General features: G+C 42.0%; 1 protein-coding gene across 1 annotated transcript in view; it reads right to left on the reverse strand.

Annotated features, from left to right (window-relative positions):
• Nucleotides 1-20,268, reverse strand: part of Syne1 (spectrin repeat containing nuclear envelope protein 1) — a 505,489-nt gene that overhangs the window by 63,494 nt on the left and 421,727 nt on the right. The window contains 9 exon segments of the mRNA XM_052169815.1: nucleotides 821-976; nucleotides 3,620-3,745; nucleotides 7,405-7,599; nucleotides 9,331-9,565; nucleotides 12,394-12,488; nucleotides 13,832-13,979; nucleotides 14,759-14,913; nucleotides 18,556-18,702; nucleotides 19,264-19,446. Coding sequence (XP_052025775.1) covers nucleotides 821-976; nucleotides 3,620-3,745; nucleotides 7,405-7,599; nucleotides 9,331-9,565; nucleotides 12,394-12,488; nucleotides 13,832-13,979; nucleotides 14,759-14,913; nucleotides 18,556-18,702; nucleotides 19,264-19,446 — 1,440 coding nt within the window.

Consider the following 20,268-nt stretch of genomic DNA (forward strand, 5'->3'; position numbering starts at 1 on the left):
CAGTGCAATAAAAAAGTTGGTGGCAGAAATATCTATTACAGTCTATATTCACAATAATTGCCTTGACCAATCCACTGAACAAATGTATGTTACGGCCTATGGTGTGTCAGGCATGGTGCTTAGGGTGTGTTATAGCCTGCTGTGTGTCAGACATGGTGCTCAGGGTGTGTTACAATCTGCTGTGTGTCAGGTACAGTGCTCAGGGTGCATCCCTAAGAAGCAAGACACAGAAGCTTCTGTGAGAACAGATGTAGGCTCTTTGGAAGCCATCAGTCCTCACTGAGAACCTTTACCTGATGCTTTTTTACCCATGATGATTTCTTATTGCCTTTGTATCTGTCTTTCATCTCCAAAGCCTAAGTTATAGTCTCATTAGACATCTTACACACAGAGAAAGGCATTTAATAAATGATGTAAGCCTAACAAGCCCATGAATTATAAGGAACGACTATACATTTTCCACAAATAAAAATATCTCTAGAACTGTAATTAAAAACCAAAGCGATGCGCTCCCTCCATGTCTACAAATGCAGAACATTCTACCATTAGCTTTCCAGCTGAAAATTCACACCTAGAAAGTACAGCAGCTTGTGCCAGCCAGGGAAGAGAAAAGGAAATGCTTCAGTACAGATGAATTTAAGTATAATAGGATAATATAGCTATCCTTGTTCTAAAATATCCTAGCGACAACCGCAGGCTCCTCTGTTTATACATGAGTCACGGGCTGGGTTGAGATACGGATCAAGCCTGTCTCCTATCTTGGATCACCTTCAGCCTTCCCATCATGAGGAGCTACTTACTCACTCCGACCACAGCTTACCTGGTGACAGAGTTCTTCCCATTGCCTTTGCAGAAGCCCCACTCGTTCCTTCAGGATGGAGATGTCCTCGGCACTGAGGTAGACAGCCAGGGCATCCCTCAGCAGTACTAGCTCTGCCAGGTCATCCGTCCACCTCCCGGCTGCGTTCTCTAGCTCCTACGTTGAGACAAGCATCCATGAGCCCCTGCGACATCTACCTTCGACCCTCTGAGGGAGGCTTTGGTGAGCTGTCTCACTGATATTCCCTTTCTACAAATGCTTTCTGAACACCACCCTTGACCTCCTTATGCGCATCCTACATAACTTGAAAGCCTGTCATGTTCTTTGAATCAAACACCACGGGTCCCTGATGAAACTTTCCACCATGTACGTGGTCTTTCTAAGAGGATTGGGGGTGGGGTAGGGTTGGTTCTTTGTATGTTTTTTATTTTTATTTTTCCAAATCCAAGTTTGTCAGTTTAATGGCCTTCTTTATGCTAAACATGTACCATTCTACAACCCTGAGACCATAAATATACCTACACTGATTACCAAACCACCCACTAGTTTTGTCCTGTTCCTGATCACACTAAAGAAATAATTAAATGAAAAATTTCCTAACTTGAACTTCATTTTTGAATGCCAAGTTGACCTATGCTGTGATATGTTCTTATCATGGAATATCAGTTTGTCATTTTCTCCTGTATTCAAAACAGCTCACTAAGAACAAACTCTGTGGGATCAGACAGAGATTTATTGAAGTTATCAGCCATGGACCTGTCCTTTGGGGGCATTAAAGAAACTCAATGCGAACAAGCAAAGGTTTCCCACCATGCTATGATAGGTGACTAGTTCTACAATTTGTGTCACTCGCCCTCTCTGCCAGCCATTGCTTTTGGGTCCCAGCTCATTTCGTGTATGAATGGAGAATTTCATACCACGTGTCCTCCGCCTTTCCTGTCTCTTCACACCAGAGACCAGTTTCTAAAGGCAAGAGTAATTAACAGCCCTATCTGAGGCTAACTTTCCAGCAATTTCAGCAAACAAGGTTTTAGTCTGAAAATTTCAGGTAATTGCTTTGTTTTGCTGTGGAGGGTGATTTGGGAAGGAACATAATGGGGCTGTATGGAAATACATTCTCCCGATCTCCAAGCTCAAAAGCAGGATGCTTGTTCAAATGTTTGGGGAGATGGCAATGGGATCTCAAAATAAGAGTAACTGGCCAAGAGACCAAATTATCTAGGCTAATGAATGTGCAGCCTTCCGTCTGTACCGTTAGAATAGATCCAACTGTTATGAGTGTAAGGACCTTACTGTTGGAATATCTGTCAAGCCTGATCTTCCTTGCAACTGGAGCATCATGTTTAGCACTTGCCTATAATCCCTGAATGACTCTAAAGGCTGGGGCATGGGGATTCTGTGAGTTTGAGGGCAGCCTGGGTTCACCAGTTAAACCCTCTCTAAAATCAAACCAGGCCAAACTGAACAAAAACAAAACACAATTAATACTACCATCCAAACCCAAGCCCACTGGCTTAGACTCTGCACATTGGCTAAGGTGGTGTGGCTAAAATACAGACTCTAACTTTAGACAAATCTGTCAATTATTAATGTGAAACATTGATGGTATTCTAGAGTCTTCCATATTCTCACCTAGCATATGGGAAATAATGGTGCTCTCCTGGGCTTGTGTCACACCACATGAGATACAACTGGCATATGTGGTGTGTCGGGGGTGACCTGGTATTAGACCACACCCATTCCGCCAGATGATTCATTTAATAAATTAACAACACGAGTTTAAAATTAACTCCTTTTAATGTTCATAGTCCTCACATAGTTTTCTTTTGAGGCAGAGACTTGTTATGTCTCCCAGTTTTGAACACAGGGTCTTCCTGACTTAGATTCTTGAATGCCACTCCATCCACTAACTTTCATGGGCATCTAAATGTAATACACGGGGACGTATATTTTATTCATCATCTTTGGTGCACTGTGTATCACCTTTTAATTTCCATGAGCGTGTTTTATAACTTTTTAACCAGGATTGTCAGACAGTAGGATGTAAGGATGACTGAGGAAATGCAGGGAAAGAAAGGACATTTGTTAAGTCACTTTCGATGCAATCAGCGTATTACTCAGCTGAGAAGTGCTGGCCAGGCACTCCGCTTGGCTACACAGGTGTGCACAGAATAAATCTTACAGTCACTGAATCATGCTGGTCTTTGTGACCTACTTGTCCAGGGAGTGGTCTGTGTTACTCCTGATTGCTTCCCAGTACAATTAGAGGTGATGATCATAATTAAGATTAGAAGTGGCAATCACAGTCCTTAAGTGGCTCTACCCTGACGGATTTAAGGATTAGGTGACTTCTTGCTTTGATAGAGATTTTTGTTGTTGTTTTTGTTTTTTGTGCTTCCTGACCAGAGGGATCTAGCAGGTGGGGTATTGCTCCTCTGCCACAGTCTGCAGAGTTTTCAAGAGGCCAACCCTGTCCTTTGTATCAAACAGACATTATTAGACTGATTCCCCAATGGGGATGTTTCAGAAAGACAGCTATTTATTGCTCTTGACTCAACCTTTTAAATATCTTTTTTGTTGCCTCTTAATTAAACTTTGCATTGCCTACCTCTAAGTCATCCATAAACTGCAGCTGCATTAAATCAGCAAAAGAAGTCTCATCGCAGTGCAGGCTACCCTAATGGGCTCTCTCCGGACCTCACACGTATGTGGAGTGCCTCGGGCGTCTCGATGAGATATGACCTCACAGGCAGAAGTACGTGGCTAAAGCAACGCCGTCTCCATCATCCAGTCACATACCTTACACCGCAGCTGCTCCGCGTGGAGATCCTCATGGTGGTCAGGTAGAGGCTGAGATAACTTCTTTTTGAACGTTCGAAGCTTCTCCAGAGAATGGGCTATCCCTCTCTCACATTCTCCCCAGTCCTATCACCAGAGGAGAAATAAATGGCACACTTTTTTTTTGTGTGTGAGAAATTACAAAAATATTAAATGAAAATAAAAATAAAGAAAATAAATATTCTTTTTAATTGCCAGGGATATGATTGTACCGGTGAATTGTGGGAAGGCATCACCACACTCACTGCTGTTTCGAACATCATCATGCCTTTGTTATCATAAGAGCTGAGTTCAATGTGACTCTGTGACTCGGGAGCTATTTGTCTCTAGGAAGCACTTTCCCTGAGAAACTGGAAGCAAATTCTCTTAACAATTGTTAAGAATTAATGGAAGCAGTGGCTATCGGGACTCAAAGCAAGCACAAGATCCAAAAGATTTTTAACTTTGGATATTTAAGCATTGTATTGAAACGTGGAATCTGAGTCAAACACTGGTCAGAGTAGGACAATCATCTAGTTCCCTGTCTCTCTCCTTATTCACACACAAGTGCACCGAGTACCCACATGTTCCCAAATGTACCACGGGGATGTGACAAAATGAGACAAAACAAATCTTTTGGGAATCCAAACAAGCAAGAGTTAAGAGAAATACAGTGTAAAGATTAGAGAACCTTAACTCTGACTCACTCTATATATAATACGAACCACCCACATTTGAGGCACACAGGAAGTGCAAACACACAAGAACTGCAGGCGTTACAAACATGGTGTCTGTCTGGCTCCACTTGGCTCCTGCTGAATGAAATGTGTCTGGAAGAGTTAAGCGTTAGCATGAAAACACCCACTCAGCAAGAACTGGAAGAAATATCTACCTCGTGACACACGCTGTGACATTAGCACAGGACATGTGACCAAGAGTGGCAACCTTAGATCCCTGAGTGAAGACAAGGAAAATTAGGCCTGGTGTCTGCCTATGTGGAAACTCGATACAACAAATTGGTAACAGGGGCTACCTCTTGGGAATGGCAGTAAACTTGGGATGGAGCTACAAGGGAGATTTCATTTTTCATGCTACGTACGTACCACAACTATTACCTCAAGAGTTTTTAATGGCACATTTATTTATGGTCTTATTTTTAAATTAAAAGAAAAAAGAAATGTGGGAGGAAGCACGCTGAATGTTGATTTTTTTTTTTTTTATAGAGCACTACTTATATGTTAACTTCCATTAGGGGATCTTAGTGGATGTTAAATAGCATTCGGTTAAATAAATACCCTGTTTTGTCTAATTCTCCCATATTGGTGATAGTGTCCATTCCTGGCCTCCGTGCTCCCAGTACCCTCCTCCCCAGTGGTCATTCTCCACCTAATGCATTACTGAACTCTAAAGACAATTGGTTTAACAGCTAGAATTACCAAGTGCCAACATGACAGCTTTAGGACATGTGCCGATTTAATTGAAAATGTTCAGTCGAAGCAGAGGGAATTGTTTGCTTACAAATCATTTCTACAGTACTGAGAAAGTCTGTACTTTTGTCTGGTTCCCCTTCCTTTCCCTTGTCTCCCTTTGTCGCCTATCCTTTCTTGAATCATCTACTTTTTGCCCTAACATGTTCTTATTAGCAATCCACAGGTAATATTACCCCAGACACGTTTAGCAAAAAATAAAAAAATTTGCAAGTTTAGACTTAGTGTCTTTGGTATGTGAGAGTTTGACGCCAGGTTCTCGTCTCTCTTGAAACGTCCCTCCTGGAGCTCCAGGGCAGCGGATGTCCACCTTTTCACCCCAGTTAGCACCAGCAGGCTCCCTGGAAACCAAACTCTGAATGCTTTGGTCTTCAAGGCCCAGATTTGGTCCAAGCCCCTTTCATTTTATAATATTCTGTGGTCCTTTTGCTTTCCAGTGCTCAGTACTGTAGAAATGACTTGTAAGCAAACAATCCCCTCTGCTATGACTGAACATTTTCAATTAAATCGGCACATGCCCTAAAGCTGCCAATGCACAGACAGTGCCTGCTCAGAGATCTGACCCTGAGGAGGTCATGCCTTAGGATAAAATTGGCATTAGAGAGCAGGCAAAACCATGGGTATACATACCCAGAGCACTAGGCTAACAGCTAAAGGCAGAGAAATATTATAGCACTGGTGTAAAGATACATTAAAATAAGGCTGAGTAAACCTGACACAAGACTTCCTTAGGCAAACAGAATGTAATGTATGTATTCAAAATTTAAAAAAACAAAAAGTCCTGACAGGAGAAGAATGGGGACTCTCCTCTCCAGCGGTGACTTGGATGGTGAAGCCACCATTGAGCCTTTTTTTCTGCATGAATGATAAGGAACTAGCTTCGGGTATTGTTCAGCAAACCATCAATCAGAGTGAATGTTTTATACACACCAACTGACAGATGAGACAAACGAACCCAGTGACTCAGACGCTATGCATTCTTATGTCTTGGGACTATCTCCAAAACCATATCATGAATTAAAATGGATATATATATATATATATATATATATATATATATATATATATATATATATATATATATGATCAACACAGTCTCACCAGCGTGAGCTAGTTGTTTTAAATCCTTGGCTAACACCAGGATAATGGCAAATGAGTCAGGCATATTATGTTACCAGTGTAAGCAAAGAGTGATGTTTAATACATGCTCACTGGCAATCTTGATGGCTGTTTCCTATTCGGAAGGTCATATATATATTGCATAATATTCCCAACGTGAACCTAATGGGTGTGAATATTTGAGACAATAAAAAAAAATCTACTCAACTACCATGAATTATCTCCTCTCTCCATCTAAAAAGACGGCACACTGTTCTTACAATCAGGAAGAATTGGTGATTTTCAATGTATATAAAATTTGACATTTCATGGGTACAACTTTTTAAGTGTTAATGACATCATCAATCATGGCAACTATTGCCATTCCAGTGTCCCTCATGGTTTCCTGTCATTCTTTTGACAAATCCTCACAACAGTCATATAGATGAGGTACAATTATACCCGTTCTGAAGAAAAGCAAAGTGCTGTAGTTTTCAACAGGCCTTATCTGAATTTAAGGCACTCTTCATTTTTTTACAAGCACATATTAATTATGAAAAATCAAGAGTTTCCTCATGAATTGCTCATATATTTATAACTATTGGACTGTAGAAAAATTACAAATAGTGTAGACAGGAGAGACAGATGCTTGTTACAGGCAATGTGGATATATCTCAGTGCCCTTAGGTTCACTGTGCCAAGGGCCAACAAAAAGGCTGAAGATGCCTCTTGGAGACTTTCAGCCAATGGCAGTCTGCTTGGATAAACCAAGGCACATTAAGAGACTCGTTCTGGGTTAGCTTTTCCCCTGGCTATAAAAAAAAATGAGATATCATCTTTAAAACCATTCTAGAGTCTACAATTTAAGGCATGGGATCTGCTCTTTGAGTTTCTGCCCGGCTCTCTAAGGCTGTCACATGCTTCCAGACATTGCATCGACCATTAATCAGAATCAATCACCTGGACAGCCTTATTCGGGTTTAAATTACTCTGTTAGGGGTTTTCCTGAAAGATGAAGTGCTGAAAATTGAGAAACTTTTTCCAGCCCATGCAAGATCGGACAGCCTTAAATAAAAGAGAAGGGAAGCACTGGCGGGTATTGCTCAATGATCTACCATGATGTGCATCGCGGTGATACAATAAGAGGAAACAGCATAGCTCCTACGGGGGAGGGGCACTCACTTTCAACAAGAAAGCCAGCTTTTTCTTCTGCTCCTCCAGATGCATGCTGGCCGCCTTCCACTTCTCTTGGATGTCTGTGAGCTCGGCCTGCAAGGCGGCCTCGGCGCCACTGTCAGCAGAGAGGAGGAGCTGCTTGCCAGCCTCCACCGTCAGGATGTAGCTCCCTTGCTGGCGCAGGAACACCTTCTCTTTGAACTGGAAGGGACCAGAGCCTTTTATGTTTGAGTCTTCTCGTCACCGCTTCCCCCATTAGAAGCACATTTAGATAACCTTATGAGTTGTCGTGCATACTCCACACGCTTGCATCCAATAAGAACATCTTCAATGGACCAAGTGGAAATGAAAGGGAAGTATAATCTCAACATCATATGAACTCTACTTATATGACAAATGCCCAGAGATCACAGGGTGGCATCTGGCTCAGCATGGGCGCACACAGTAGGTCTCTCAAAGTGGCCAAGGCTCAATGAGTCTTGAAAGACATGTAACTGTGATCAGATTAGAACAAGATGAATGTGACCAGAAAAAGGAGAAAGGATGTCCTCCTAAAGGGGAGCAAGGAGGGATGCATTGACCATATAAAATAAACAGGATGAATTCAGAAAAATGCAACGTGCATTTCCATGGATGGAGTATTAAGTACATGTAGCAGAATGGTATTGACAGCTTGCAAGGAGTTTTTACGCATTATTTTATTTTATGTGTGTAAATACTTTGTTTGCATGCATCTCTGTACACTGTGGGCAGACAGTGCCTGAGGAGACTAGAAGAGGGTATCAGGTGCACTAGAACAAATGTTACAGGTGGCGGCAGCTGCTGTGTGGGTGCTGGGAATCAAACAGAATCAAACTTGAGTCCTTCAAAAGAGTGGCCAGTGTTCCTAAGTGCTGACCCATCTCTCTGTCATACCTTTTTGTTTGTTTGTTTTTCTTTTTCAGACAGTGCGTTGGTATGTACCTCATTCTGGTCTTGAATTTGTGATCATCTTGTCCTAGCATCCTAAGTATTGGAATTACAGACCTAGGCTACCACACCTAGAGATTTGGCTTTCACACCATTAGAGCAGAGAAGTGATGTGTTTGATTATAGCAAAACTATTCACTGGGTGGGTAAAAAGTACAATGAAGAAGGCATGCACTGTTTATGACGAGACAGGTTAGGCTACTGTCTATCTGGGCAGGAACTCCTGAGGTACTGGCCACAGGGATGGGCATTCAAAGTAGACTGATTACGGGGAGTGGGGGACAATGAAGAAGAGAATTGTGGGATAACTCTTGAGATCCTGGATCAGAAAATGGAAATCAGAAAATTAGAACATTTCTTCTGATTAGGGATCTGAAACACAGAGATAGAGTCTGGTCCAGAGGTCATTGGCTCTATGCACACAAATAGATATAAGTCTTAAAGGTGGCTGCACATCTGAATGACAGCCTTAGTAACTGAACGTGGACAGAAGATCTCAGTTTGCCCCTTCTCTATTGGGAGTGGGTAGTTGAGGCAATATGACTTTTCTCGGGGAAACTGGGAAGAAGGAAGAGCTAGATTAGTCCTTTAAAGGAAGAAGGGCCATGAACACATGCAGACAGGCTAACAATGCTGGGAGGGACCAGGTTATGTGATTAAATCTTCCCGACCAACACCAAGTTGTAAGTATGTATATTTCCATCCAAGGTAGGCTGGATAGAACTGCTCTGGGCCTTGAGGTACAAAGTAGAGGGATCTGTGTCATGGCTTCAAATTGCTCCCCTCCCCTCCTTTCCCCAGAAGTTTTGTAATGTAATCACTTTGTTTATCTCAGTTCATCTCTAAGAATGTCTGTTCTGATTATCAGGCCACTTCAGAGTTTATGGGAAGCACCAAGGCCAACGTCAAAGACAGTGGACACGCAGAGGAGGCAGGCACACAGACCAGTGCTTGAATCTTTACCTGCACTTCATCAAAGAGCGTCCTCACTTGTTGCAGTGGTACTGGGATGCTTCCAAGACCACTCAGGGGCAGATGAGACACCTCAGCCAACCATTTACGGAGCCTCTCAGCCATTTCCCTATAGCGTTGCCATTGGCGAATCTGGCTGTCAATGATCCCTCGTCTCTGCTGGGCCCTGCGAATCACTCCCTGCCACTGGTTACTGAGGAGCGTCAACTTCAGGCTGAACTCTTCCCTGGTGAAGAAATAATTAGATGGGGGGTGGGGAGGGAACCAAACCCAAAGTCTTGGATACTGTCACAGGATCTGCCTGTATACATTTTCCATAAATGGTATGCCCTGAGAGAAATGATCTATGACAAAGGATGACAAATTAGCCGTGGTCTGTTTTCTGGGTTGCAAGTAATTTTTAGTTATATTACTAGTCTACAAATGGTAAGTGTTTTCACATCTCAGAACAGATAAAAATCAAATCTAGGGCAATTATCATATAGTCCTTCCCTAAGTGTGTATATGTATGGCGCTGTCTCATGGGCCTCTGACCGTCTTCTGTGCTTTACAACAGGAAATCATGTGATGGGAAACCTGACTACCAACTCCCTCCCCAGTTAGAATCACATGCCATTTTGAAAAATCAAAACCAAGCCAGTTAAATTACATTAAATTAAAAGTTTTGGTGTTTTTTTTTTTTAATGTGCTTCATAAACACTCTTAAGATTCCTCTACAAGTGATGACTCCAATTTCAAGCAAATTATTATGAGAAATTGTCCCTTGTATATTTTAGGTAAATTTCACATTCTTTTGAGAAAAAAATTAACTTTAGTCAACACAATATGTATGAAGGTTGATCAGACACTTAAGAGTTAATTTAACTTGGACGTTCTCCAATTCCAACTGAGGCATTGCAGGTGTTTGAAAGCATTCTTCCTATTTTTCATCCTAAAGAGTATGGCCATTGTTTATAGAGTTTTGTTTAATATGCAGACTGTAGCACAGGCATGGCATTTAATAAGAATGCATCAAGCATCATATGGGATGAATTTCTTGGCAGATTTTAGGTCTAATCACACATGTTAGCATCTCCTTATATTTTTCTAACATCTATACTATGCTCTCTGGAATTGATTACTATTCTGGAACTCTACACTTGTTTGGAGTCCTATATTAGTGATACATCCTACTATTTGAGATGTCTGTAAAGTTTGAATTTACAACCAAATGAGCCATAGCTTCTAAAAAAATATTGAGTAGCTGAATTGGAACAAATGATTATTCTACAATAAATGCCAATTAACCACCTTAAAACATTAAAAGGACTGGGCAAAAAACAAACAAACAAACAAAAAAAACACCCAATGGATTTCTTATGCTCAGTTTAAAAATGAGTTCCCTAGGGCAATGGGCAGATTCTGACGATCACATTTGCTTGTAAAATTCTGCTCTGTGGCACACAGACACAGACATGTGTCATAGTAGAGGCTATCATAGTAGGATCCAAGCATAGGCATGTCCTTGAAAGGATACCTGTCACCACAGAAAATGTGTGACCACCCCAGGTCCTGATAACAGTACAGAGCATGATGAGGTGTGGGCATCAGGTTCCAAGGATAACACAGACATCGGTACTAAAATCAAATCCAGAGTCCTGTCTTTACTGTGTAAACTGCCCTGACCTATCTGCCCTTGCTGAGCTTCTGAAAATGACTCTTCCTAGTGGTGCTGATGCTGAGGTTTTAAGAACAGAACCCCATCAACTGACATTTATAACCTAAGTCCTGGTTGTCTGCTACCTTCCCGGCACCCACAGATTGCGATCCAATTTGTCTTTTTTTTTTTTTTTCACTAGCAACTCTCAAAATTCTTCATTTAGTTCCAACTCTCCCATTTTCATCTCTTTTGTGTTTTTTTCCTCCTAAATGTTAGCATTTAAATTTTAATAGATGTTGGCTGGAATGGGAATTTCAAACTTTATTTTACTTAATGACTTGAATGTTTATAATACTGCTAAAGAGCTGGCTACAGGATGATAAAGCCAAAGATAAAAAAAGGTAATTACATTTGAATTTGGTTTATTCAGAGAGTCTTAAATTCCCAGTAATGGTCACATTTAAGTTTGCTTAGAAAAGAGTAAGAATGGCATTGCGTATTATTGTTCCAATCTTAACCATGCAAATCTTTCACGAACTCCTTATGAAATAACCATCGGAGGCTTAAATTGCTTCTAGAATACTAATCATAAAAATGATTTATTTTCTAATGCTTTAAAAAAACACACCATTAGTTATAATTACAGCTACTAGTCCTGGGTACGAGAAACACATACATAGGTACTAAAGCCAATTCCCCAAATATAAACATGGAAACTAGATTACATGAAAGGGAGATACACAAAGCTGTCAACCCACATGTTGGGAGAGAAGCTAGAATTGCACATCTATGTTTTAAGGAAAGAGTTAGTTTGTTGGGATGTGGAAGTGAGATTTCACATATAATATGGTATGGCTTGAGGGGACAAACTATCTTCTCACACAGAAGTATGGTCTGGGGAAATGGGCTAGAACAAGGCCAGCTCCGGCCACAGAGCACCCTTAACGTCAAGCCTGGTCTTCCCCCCTCTTACTTATGCGACCTTGCTCAAATCAGTTCCCATGTGCATCTAGAGTTTTCTGTCTCTCAGTCCAAGTCAGACAAGTGATACCTCTGCCCCTCTTAGGAATAAAATGTTAGTTAGTACAGGGAGATATTAGTAGCGCCATTCACTGACCATCACTGCAATCTGTTCTGATCTATTCACTAACTCCAGTCCCTACAGACTAGCGGAGGTTGGCCTGGTGATTTCCAATTACCCTACGCCCTTCATATCACATAATAGCATCCTCTGCAAAGATTCAATGCTCACTCATTTCAGAGACTCAGACAAGCCTTTCCTCCAATTACTGAGGCCCCGTGATGATACAATTGCCTTAGGAAGATTGGATATATGCCCTCTAATCTCTCATTAAAAAGAAAATGACTAATTTACTGGGGAAACTTTCTTCATAATAATTTATCAAAGATCCTACCTGTCATCAACTTGACCTTGTTCTAGAAGATTCTGCCCATCAACAATGATGGAGTGCAGGATCTGCTGGCGGCTGAACATCTCCGCTTGAAAAAGCTGTAATTTGAAAAAGAGAGATATACTTTTAAGTCCCTAATTTTTTTTTCCTGATAACTTACCACACAGTTTGTTTTTAGCAGGGCTATGAAAAACATATTCTGCCCCATCTGCAGTGTGGGAGTAATTTTTTTTAAATTACCAATTAGGATAAACTTAAAGACAAAGTTTTAGTTTTGGGTTTTTAATTAGATGACAAACATAGCTCTATTCTCCCCCTCCTTATTCATTAAAAATTAACCTAATAAAGTAAGCTGATGAATTTACAATTGGTATTCTGCTTTTTTTTTTTACAGTTCTGCTTTCCAATGTAGTTCAGCAAGTAAAATCATCTCGTGTGTATAAAAAATTAAATAACAAAAGCCCAAAGGAATTCAAGTGTGGGTCAGTAATAAGAGCAGTGGGTTAGTATGTGTGAGGCCCTAGGTTCGATCCTAACTAGATTAAAAACAAGGAAAGTGGAACCGATAAAACCTCCATAGAAAGATTGATAGTTCTAATTCTCTCCTGTCTGTTTGTATTGCTTATTTTGAGATGGCTTTTCACCAAGTGGTCCAGGTTGACTTTCAACAGCAAGGTGTGTGTGATCCTCCTGTCTCACTCTGTGAGGCTGGGCCTGCTACACAGCACTGTCCCCACCGGCCTCTGCGTGAGCCACCACACCCTGTCATTCCTGTCTCCTTACCTATGCCTCTATACTTCAATACAAGACAATGAACACAGCCCTCCAAACAGTGACAGAGACAAACCACATCTTAACAAGATATTAAAATTGACAGATAAAAGAAGAAAGAAGACCTAACATATATTTGACTAGATCGAGTCTAGGAAAATCCACGATGGACAGCTCTCAAAGATCAGGCTGGCCTTGAACTTGTGCCAGTCTTCCTGTCTCTGTCTTGAGTGCTAGGATTAGCTTGGCAGATGCCTGGCTAAGTCCTAAATTTTAAAAATCTATTTAAAGTTTTTGCTAGCTTTTATTTATGATGTGTGTGTAAGTGTGTGTGTATGTGTGTGTGCATGTATGTGTGTATGTGTATATGTGTGTTTGTATGTGTGTATGTGTATGTATAAGTATATATGCATGTATGTGTATATGTGTGCATGTGTGTGTATGTGTATGTGTATGTATATGTGTATGTGAGTGTGTGTATGTGTGTGTGGTCTATGAGTACATGCTTGCAGAACCACTCTTGTGCAGGAATAAGTTCTCCCCTTCTACCACATGCATACTGGGGAGGAGACTTGGGGCACCAGGATGGGGAGCAGGCCCCTTTACCCACTGAACCACAGCCTCAGTTGCTAAAATTTTCCAGTAGCTCCAAAGTTGACACGTCACTGACCTCATGTGCTCTCTGCTGCTCCAAAAGATGCTGATAATTGCCTGAGATCTCCACTGCCAACTTGTGCTCCGTCTGAACCAGGAATTCCATCCACGTCTCACACTTTTCCAAGAAAGTCTGGTGCTGCAGCAAGAAGGACTGCAACTTGCTGACAGATGACAGACACGGGAGAAGGATTATACAGTCGCCTTTGTATCTTCCAATCATAAAATTAGATTAAATGTTCTTGGCCTCAGTTTTGGCCAGACCACTACAAAGATTTCATGTGGAATGGAAACGCTTTAATATTCTAAGTCATCAATATCTACAATGTTACCTTTTGAATGTTTAAAGGGTACCTGCCCTTGGATTATAATCTCATTCAAAACAATTTTTATAATTGAGGGTTGCATTTCTAAACATCAGAAGTTATACCTCAAGTTTTCTACTGGAAAACATTTTGTTTGTTATTATTGGAAAGTTCTAGAATTTGCATACAGATGTATACATATATACATATATATGCCTATATGCACATATATATATGCACAAATCATAGTTTCCTGATATTATTGGTTGTATGGTTTGAATGGGTCCACTTCAAACTTCTTGCATTAAAAATTAAAGGTCCTTCCAGCTTCTGGCTATTATAAATAGGGCTGCTATGAACAGAGTGGAGCATGTGTCCTTATTGCGTGCTGAAGAATCCTCTGGATATATGCCCAGGAGTGGTATAGCAGGGTCCTCAGGAAGTGTCATGCCCAGTTTTCTGAGGAACCGCCAGATTGATTTCCAAAGTGGTTGCACCATCTTGCAATCCCACCAGCAGTGGAGCTACATCCCCCGCCCTGAGGAAATACTTCCCCTCCCCGAGTCTGTGGTACTGTTGTTATAGCACCGTGAAACACACAGAAAGAAAGTGCTGGAGTGATTAAGACGCCGCCTCACCTGAATCTTTCTGTGGTCTGAGAAGAGGTCAGGGACCAGTGGCGATTCAGGTTCTGTATCCTCTTGATCTCCTTGTCATTCAAGGGTAACCGGTACCCCAACTCGTTGAGGCGGTCTAAATCAGGAGCCATGCTGCTGAACTTTAGCATCTGTCCCTGTCAGTGACATTGAGAAGTTCAGTCCCATGTCTGGAAAGGTGGAGGGTTTTTTTTTTCCCTTTACTTCAAACCATGAATGTCAGGTATCAGGAAGATTATATGGCCTTTGGTCTGTGGGGTCCCTCAAGGCCACACACATGCCCCAGAGGAACACTTGTGAAGATTCCCACAGCTTGCCCTGCAGAGCTTAGTGTCCTACCCATTATCCTTTGACAGACAGTAGAAGCTTACATGTAATATCTCATTTACAGGATTGGTTTATTCCTCATGTAATAGAAGAAGGATAAAAATTATGCTGATGACTGAAAGGTTCATGGAATACTCATTAAACAATTGATTTATGCCAATTGGTCCCTTTATTATTCAATAGCAACTGCAATATAGCTCTTGACATGAATAAACATTGTTATAATAGGGTTAGAAGGAATCACTCCTTTTATCCTTAAGACAAATCCCATGAGGTAAGCATCACTGCAGCTCCATCTCTGATGAGGCAGAAAGGAAGAAGGCAAGAAATCAGGAAGTGGTTCTGGGTGGTAGACCCAGAGGCAGGAAGCTTCCCAGCTGCACCCAGGCTTTCAAACTTACTACAAGTATGTCAGTTTTATATTCTTGATCCCCCAAGTTGGGAAGCTCCAGCCTTCAGCAGCCAGGCCTTCTGAAAAAGTGAAGGTCTATTTCCTGTGGGATCTTTGTCTCCATCTAGTAAGCCAGCTACAGGAAATAGCTTCTTTCTCTCTCTCCTTCCCCCTTTTTGTATATGTGTGCATACATGAGCATGTGTATGTATGTATGTGTGTGTGCATGTGTGTGTTTATGTGTGTGTGTGCATGTGTGTGTTTATGTGTGTGTACATGTGTGTGTTTGTATGTGTGTACTTGTATGTGTTTGTGTGTGCGTGTGTGTATGCTTTCATTGTATGCTCTTTGAAGGGCTTATGATCCCTAAGGAAGCAAATCTTCCTAAGCATTGAAACCAAAGGTCTAAGCCCTAGATGGTGGAATTTCCATAGACAGACATCCACAAAGCTAATGTGACGTGCTCCTTCTCCTACTGCACTGACACGAAGGATGCCACTGCCCTCCCAAGACCAAATGATAAATCATGGAACAGAATTGTGTCCCTTATAAAAGTGGACAGCCTGACCCTTGATACAGACAGCAGACTTTCTTAAGAGAGTCTCATTGAGCAAAAAAAAAAAAAAAAAAAAAAAAAAACCCAAAAACAGTCATGCATTCATGACCATTTTGTAGAAGAGAGAGCCAATGAAGATAAGAATCCAGAAAGGAGAAAGCGTATGCATATACATTGGAAGTGGAGTGACTTCCCGTGGTTGGAGAAGTATACAGATGCTGATGCAAGAAGGGGAGCTCAGGACGGATGGAAGCCAGGAGATGCCAGCCTCGGTCTGCAGGGATGCTCTTTGTCTTTGGAGCACAGGGAACTCACTGTAGAATTTTGTGCCTGTATCTATGTGTGTGTTCCTGTGTGCAGGTATGTATGTATGTATATGTATGTGTGTGTGTATGTATGTATGTATGCATGCATGCATGAATATTGAAGCCAGAAGTCAGTCAACATCAAGAGTTGTCTTCATTCTCTCCCTGTACCTAAAGCTCACCAATTTAACAAGATGACCTGACCAGCAAGCCTCAGAAGTCCTTTGGCCTCAGCTACCTGGGTGCCAGACTTGAAGGCACATGATGGAATGGCCAGTTTTTTACATGTGATATAGAGATCTGTCCTTATGCTTACAGGGCAATCATTTGCCTAAAGAGTGAGCCATCTCCCCAGTTCCCACATGGAGGATTTTATAGCAAACAGATACATGACAAAATATTTGCAAGCCTACTGCATTACTAAATTTTAGTTTATTAAATAGTTAAAATTATTGATGATTCACTAAAAGTTATTTTGGGTTCTAAAAGCTGTTGTTAATATCATTAATTGACAAGTCATACTGTAAATAGTTGTGGGATCAATGTGATGCTTTCATATGGAAGGGATGTAGGCTGATCGAATCTACAGAATTAAGCAAGGACAAAGGTCTCTGTAATTGAAAGAAAGGAAGAGGGAAGGGTCGATGAGGAGGCTGCAGAACTTGAGGTGAGGTTGACTGATCTGGGGGGAGGATCGTGTCAGAGATGTGGTAGGGTAGAAGCCTTTTAAGGTATGATGAGACGTGGAAGAAAGAAAGGCTGGTTATTAAAAAATGGGGTACAGAGGTAAACAAAGAATTCTCACCTGAAGAACTTCAGATGGTGGAGAAGCATCTTAAAAAAATGCTCAACTTCATTAGTCATTAGGGAAATACAAATCAAAACAGTCCTGAGATTTCACCTTACACCAGTCAGAATGGCTAAGATTAAAAACTCAGGAGACAGCAGGTGTTGGAGAGGATAGGGAGAAAGAGGAACACTCCTCCACTGCTGGTGGGGTTGCAAGCTGGTGCAACCACTCTGGAAATCAGTCTGGTGGTTCCTCAGAAAACTGGGCACGTCACTTCTGAAAGATCCTGCTATATCACTCCTGGGCATATACCCAGAAGATTCCTCAGCATGTGATAAGGACACATGTTCAACTATGTTCATAGCAGCCCTATTTATAATAGCCAGAAGCTGGAAAGAACCCAGGTATCCCTCAACAGAAGAATGGATGCAAAAAATGTGGTATATATACATAATGGAGTACTATTCAGCCATTAGAAACAATCAATTCATGAAATTCTTAGGCAAATGGATGGAGCTGGAGAACATCATACTAAGTGAGGTAACCCAGTCTCAAAAGATCAATCATGGTATGCACTCACTAATAAGTGGATATTAACCTAGAAACTTGGAATACCCAAAACATAATCCACACATCAAATGAGGTACAAGAACGGAGGAGTGGTGCCTGGTTCTGGAAAGACTCAGTGTAGCAGTATAAGGCAAAACCCGAACAGGGAAGTGGGAAGGGGTGGGTGGGAGAACAGGGGAAAGGAAGGGGACTTATGTGACTTTTGGGGAGTGGGAGGCCAGAAAAGGGGAAATCATTTGAAATGTAAATAAAAAATATACCGAATTAAAAAAAAAAACAACAATTAAAAAAAAAAAAGAAAGAAAGGCGGGGCTGGTCCCTAAGGACTGTCCCTGCTAGGGCTCTGCTGAGAAGCCCATCACCAGCAGGGTGGTCCTTCCTCTCAGGGGGACAGAAAGGATGAGCTAAGGGTGCGTCAGTGGGGTCTTGGAAGAAAGTGGTTGGCAGTGAGTTTCCCTCAAGATTTTGAGGAGAGAGGTTGTGATGGTTTGTATATGCTCTGCCCAGGGAGTGGCACTATTAGAAGGTGTGGCCTTTTTGGAGAGGGTGTGTCAGTGCAGGTGTGGGCTTTAAGACCCTCATCCTAGTTGCCTGGAAGTCAGTCTTCTGCTAGCAGCCATCAGATGAAGATGTAGAACCCTCAGCTCCTCCTGCACCATGTCTGCCTCAATGCTGCCAGGCTCTTGCCTTGATGATAATGGACTGAATCTCTGAACCTGTAAGCCAGCCCCAGTTAAATGTTGTCCTTGTAAGAGTTGCCTTGGTGTCATGGTGTCTGTTCACAGCAGCAGAACCCTAAGACAGAGGTAGAATCTGGAAGCACGGTTTACGCACACTTACCTTCAGTTCCTCCATCCTCTCCTGGATGGTAGAGAGGTCGGAGGAGTGGGTGGGGTCCTGTGCCTGGAGGATGCCCTCAGCTTCCACGATCCAGGCCTCTAAGGTTTCTAAGCTCTTGGCAAATGTTTCATAGTCAACAACTCCAGCCTGTGATTCCACAAAAGAAACCGGCATTTCAGTGAGCTGGACTGGCACTTTTAGGAATTTTAGTTAAAGGGCAAGCATCTACGGAGTGCCCCGTTTGTGGGATGTGGGAAAGCAACAAGGTGGAAATGGTATTTTCCTCTTTGTCTGTGTAGGTTTGTTTTGCTTCCCTAATGAACAACTAAGGTCATTGTTTAAATGCATTATAAAGTATTTCTGAAGAATTTTGGTTTTTGCTCAAGGCTATTAAGTCCATGTGGATACTACCATTGACACCACTTAGTGTTGGCATATTGGGTACTAGGAAGGTGGGTATGATTTAGGGGCTGACCTGCTAAACCAAACCAACTTTAAAAGTAAGTTGTAGAGACCAGTGTAAAGCTGTTACCTGCCCTCGACTCCGAGGGACATCTAGTGCTTTTTCTTCTCATTTTTCCCTCTTTTTTGACATTTCAGTATTAGAGGAAGTATCATATCAGCACTGGAGAATCTGCTTCCTGTGTTTCCCCTCCCTCCAGAAAAAAAATGACCAGTCCCGAACGCAGTCAGTCACTGGCTCCCTACCTGCAACACCGCTTGCTGCTTGCAAAGCGCCTGCTCCAGGGCCCCCAGGCGCTGGCTGAGGCAGAGCTGTTCACACTGAATGGCTGCGGCTGCAGAAGCATCCACCTGCTGCCCAAGCTGCTCTCCCAGCTCCCGGAGGACGAAGAGTGAGTCCTTGACTGTCTCCAGCCCCTTGAGAAGGTCCTGGGAGACACAAGAACAGGCTCACGGTGAAGCATGTTACATGTCCTCATGGGGGAGCATGTTACATGTCGTCCTCTGCACCTTCAGCAGCTGGCAAGGGATCACGCACATAGGTAGGGAAGGGTTCCTGTGTAGTCATTACACTACCTTCAGAAACGTAATCAGACACTGGTTATAATTATTAAAAAAGATGAATTATATATATGTTAACAATTTAACTTTACATATTATATCACACATATACAGAGAGGAAAGAGAGAAGGAGAGGGGAGACAGAGGAAGGATAGAGGTAGGAGGGAGGGAGAAAGGGAGGGAGAGAGAGAGGGAGAAAGAGGGGGAAAGAGAGAAGGAGAGAGGGAGAGAGAGAGAAGGAGAGGGAGGGAGAGAGAGAGAGTGAGAGAGAGAGAGAGAGAGAGAGAGAGAGAGAGAGAGAGAGAGACTCTTCTGTTGGGTTGGGGATAGAGCTTAGTGTTTGAATACTTTAGTTGCCTACAGTATACAGACTACTATCCCTAGCTCCAGGAAAAAAAAACAAACAAACAGAACACTTGTAATAAAAGCCATGTAAACTCATTATATTCTTTTCAGAGAAATGCAAATTATGTAAGTATATGGGGGAGAAAAAGAAAGAGCCAAACCAAGGAGGAAAAGAAAGGGAGAGAAAGGAAGGAGGGATGGGGAGAGGGAAAAGAAAGAAAAAAGAGAAAGGAAAGGAGGAAGGAAGAAAAGATGGAGGGGCATGAGGGGATGGAGGGCTAGAAAAAATAAAAAGAGAAAAGAGGGGGCTGGAGAGACGGCTCAGTGGTTAAGAGCAACAACTGC

Source organism: Apodemus sylvaticus, chromosome 23, assembly GCF_947179515.1.
Source record: "Apodemus sylvaticus chromosome 23, mApoSyl1.1, whole genome shotgun sequence".
NCBI lineage: Eukaryota > Metazoa > Chordata > Mammalia > Rodentia > Muridae > Apodemus > Apodemus sylvaticus.